The 1,140-nt window shown below is 45.4% G+C and overlaps 1 protein-coding gene across 2 annotated transcripts in view; it reads left to right on the forward strand.

The window, feature by feature from the left end:
* SAE1 (SUMO1 activating enzyme subunit 1) overlaps positions 1–1,140 on the forward strand; it is an 86,629-nt gene that overhangs the window by 38,444 nt on the left and 47,045 nt on the right. For both annotated transcript variants that reach the window (XM_017500398.2, XM_017500399.2), the window contains exon 6: positions 399–504. In XM_017500398.2, coding sequence (XP_017355887.1) covers positions 399–504 — 106 coding nt within the window. The remainder of the gene's footprint in view (positions 1–398; positions 505–1,140) is intronic.

Below are 1,140 nucleotides of genomic sequence, written 5' to 3' on the forward strand. Positions count from 1 at the left end.
AAAAAAAAAAAAAGAACCAGGGTTTCACCTTATTGGTCAGGCTGGTCTCAAACTCCTGACGTCAGGTAATCCACCCACCTTGGCCTCCCAAAGTGCTGGGATTACAGGCGTGAGCCACTACCCTTGGCCCAACCAAAGTTAAAAAGCCAGAGTGGAAGCAGGTCTTTGGGAGCTTGGCTCTGTCTTCCTTCAGTGCAAGGAGTACGTGTTGTCTATCCCCAGCCTTTAGGGAAGCACACAGTGAGTACTCAACAAGCATTCCTTGGATCAAATGGCCCCTGCTTCTTTTAATGATCAGCAAATATTAAATAATGAGATTTTTCTGAGATGAAGAGCGACTGCCCTGTGATTGAAAGCCAGAATATCTTATTCCTAAGCAGTTCTGTCTTTTTCCATAGAAGGTGGTCTTCTGCCCCGTTAAAGAAGCCCTGGAGGTGGACTGGAGCAGTGAGAAAGCAAAGGCTGCTCTGAAGCGCACGACCTCAGACTACTTTCTCCTTCAAGGTAGGCCTAAAGCACAACTTTCCCTAGGGAGGTCTTTTGGCTCTGATTTCTGCAAATCTGGTTGTAAGGTCCAGATGATTTTATGATGTTTGCCTTAAGTGGCATTCTTCATTAGGTAGTTCCCAGTGATCACTTGAGAAAGGCACGTGAAGGGTGAGGTCCACCATTGAGCTCTGGGTTCTAATGATTTTTGCTTTTTTTTACTTGTTGAAATGGCCTCCCTCTAAAGTTGAGCCTACGGTGATAGTGTCACAGGTCACAGATTGAGCAACTTCCTTTTTTTTTTGAGACAGAGTCTTGTTCTGTTACCCAGGCTAAAGTGTAGTGGAGTGCAAATTCAACTCACTGCAACCTCCACCTCCGGGGTTGAAGCGATTCTGGTATTTTGGTGTCCCCAGTAACTGGGTTGACAGGCATGTGCCACTGAGCCTGGCTAATTTTTGTATTTTGAGTAGAGACAGGGTCTTACCATGTTGGCCAGACCGATCTCAAACTCCTGACCTCAGGTGATCCACCTGCCTTGGCCTCCCAAAGTGCTGGGATTACAGGCGTGATCTATCATGCTAAGCCTGATTGAGCAACTTCTCTTCATCTTTTGTTTTCTTTTTCTTTTTCTTTTTTTTTCTTTCTTTCTTT

This window comes from Cebus imitator, unplaced genomic scaffold (assembly GCF_001604975.1).
Source record: "Cebus imitator isolate Cc_AM_T3 unplaced genomic scaffold, Cebus_imitator-1.0 Scaffold266, whole genome shotgun sequence".
Classification (NCBI taxonomy): domain Eukaryota; kingdom Metazoa; phylum Chordata; class Mammalia; order Primates; family Cebidae; genus Cebus; species Cebus imitator.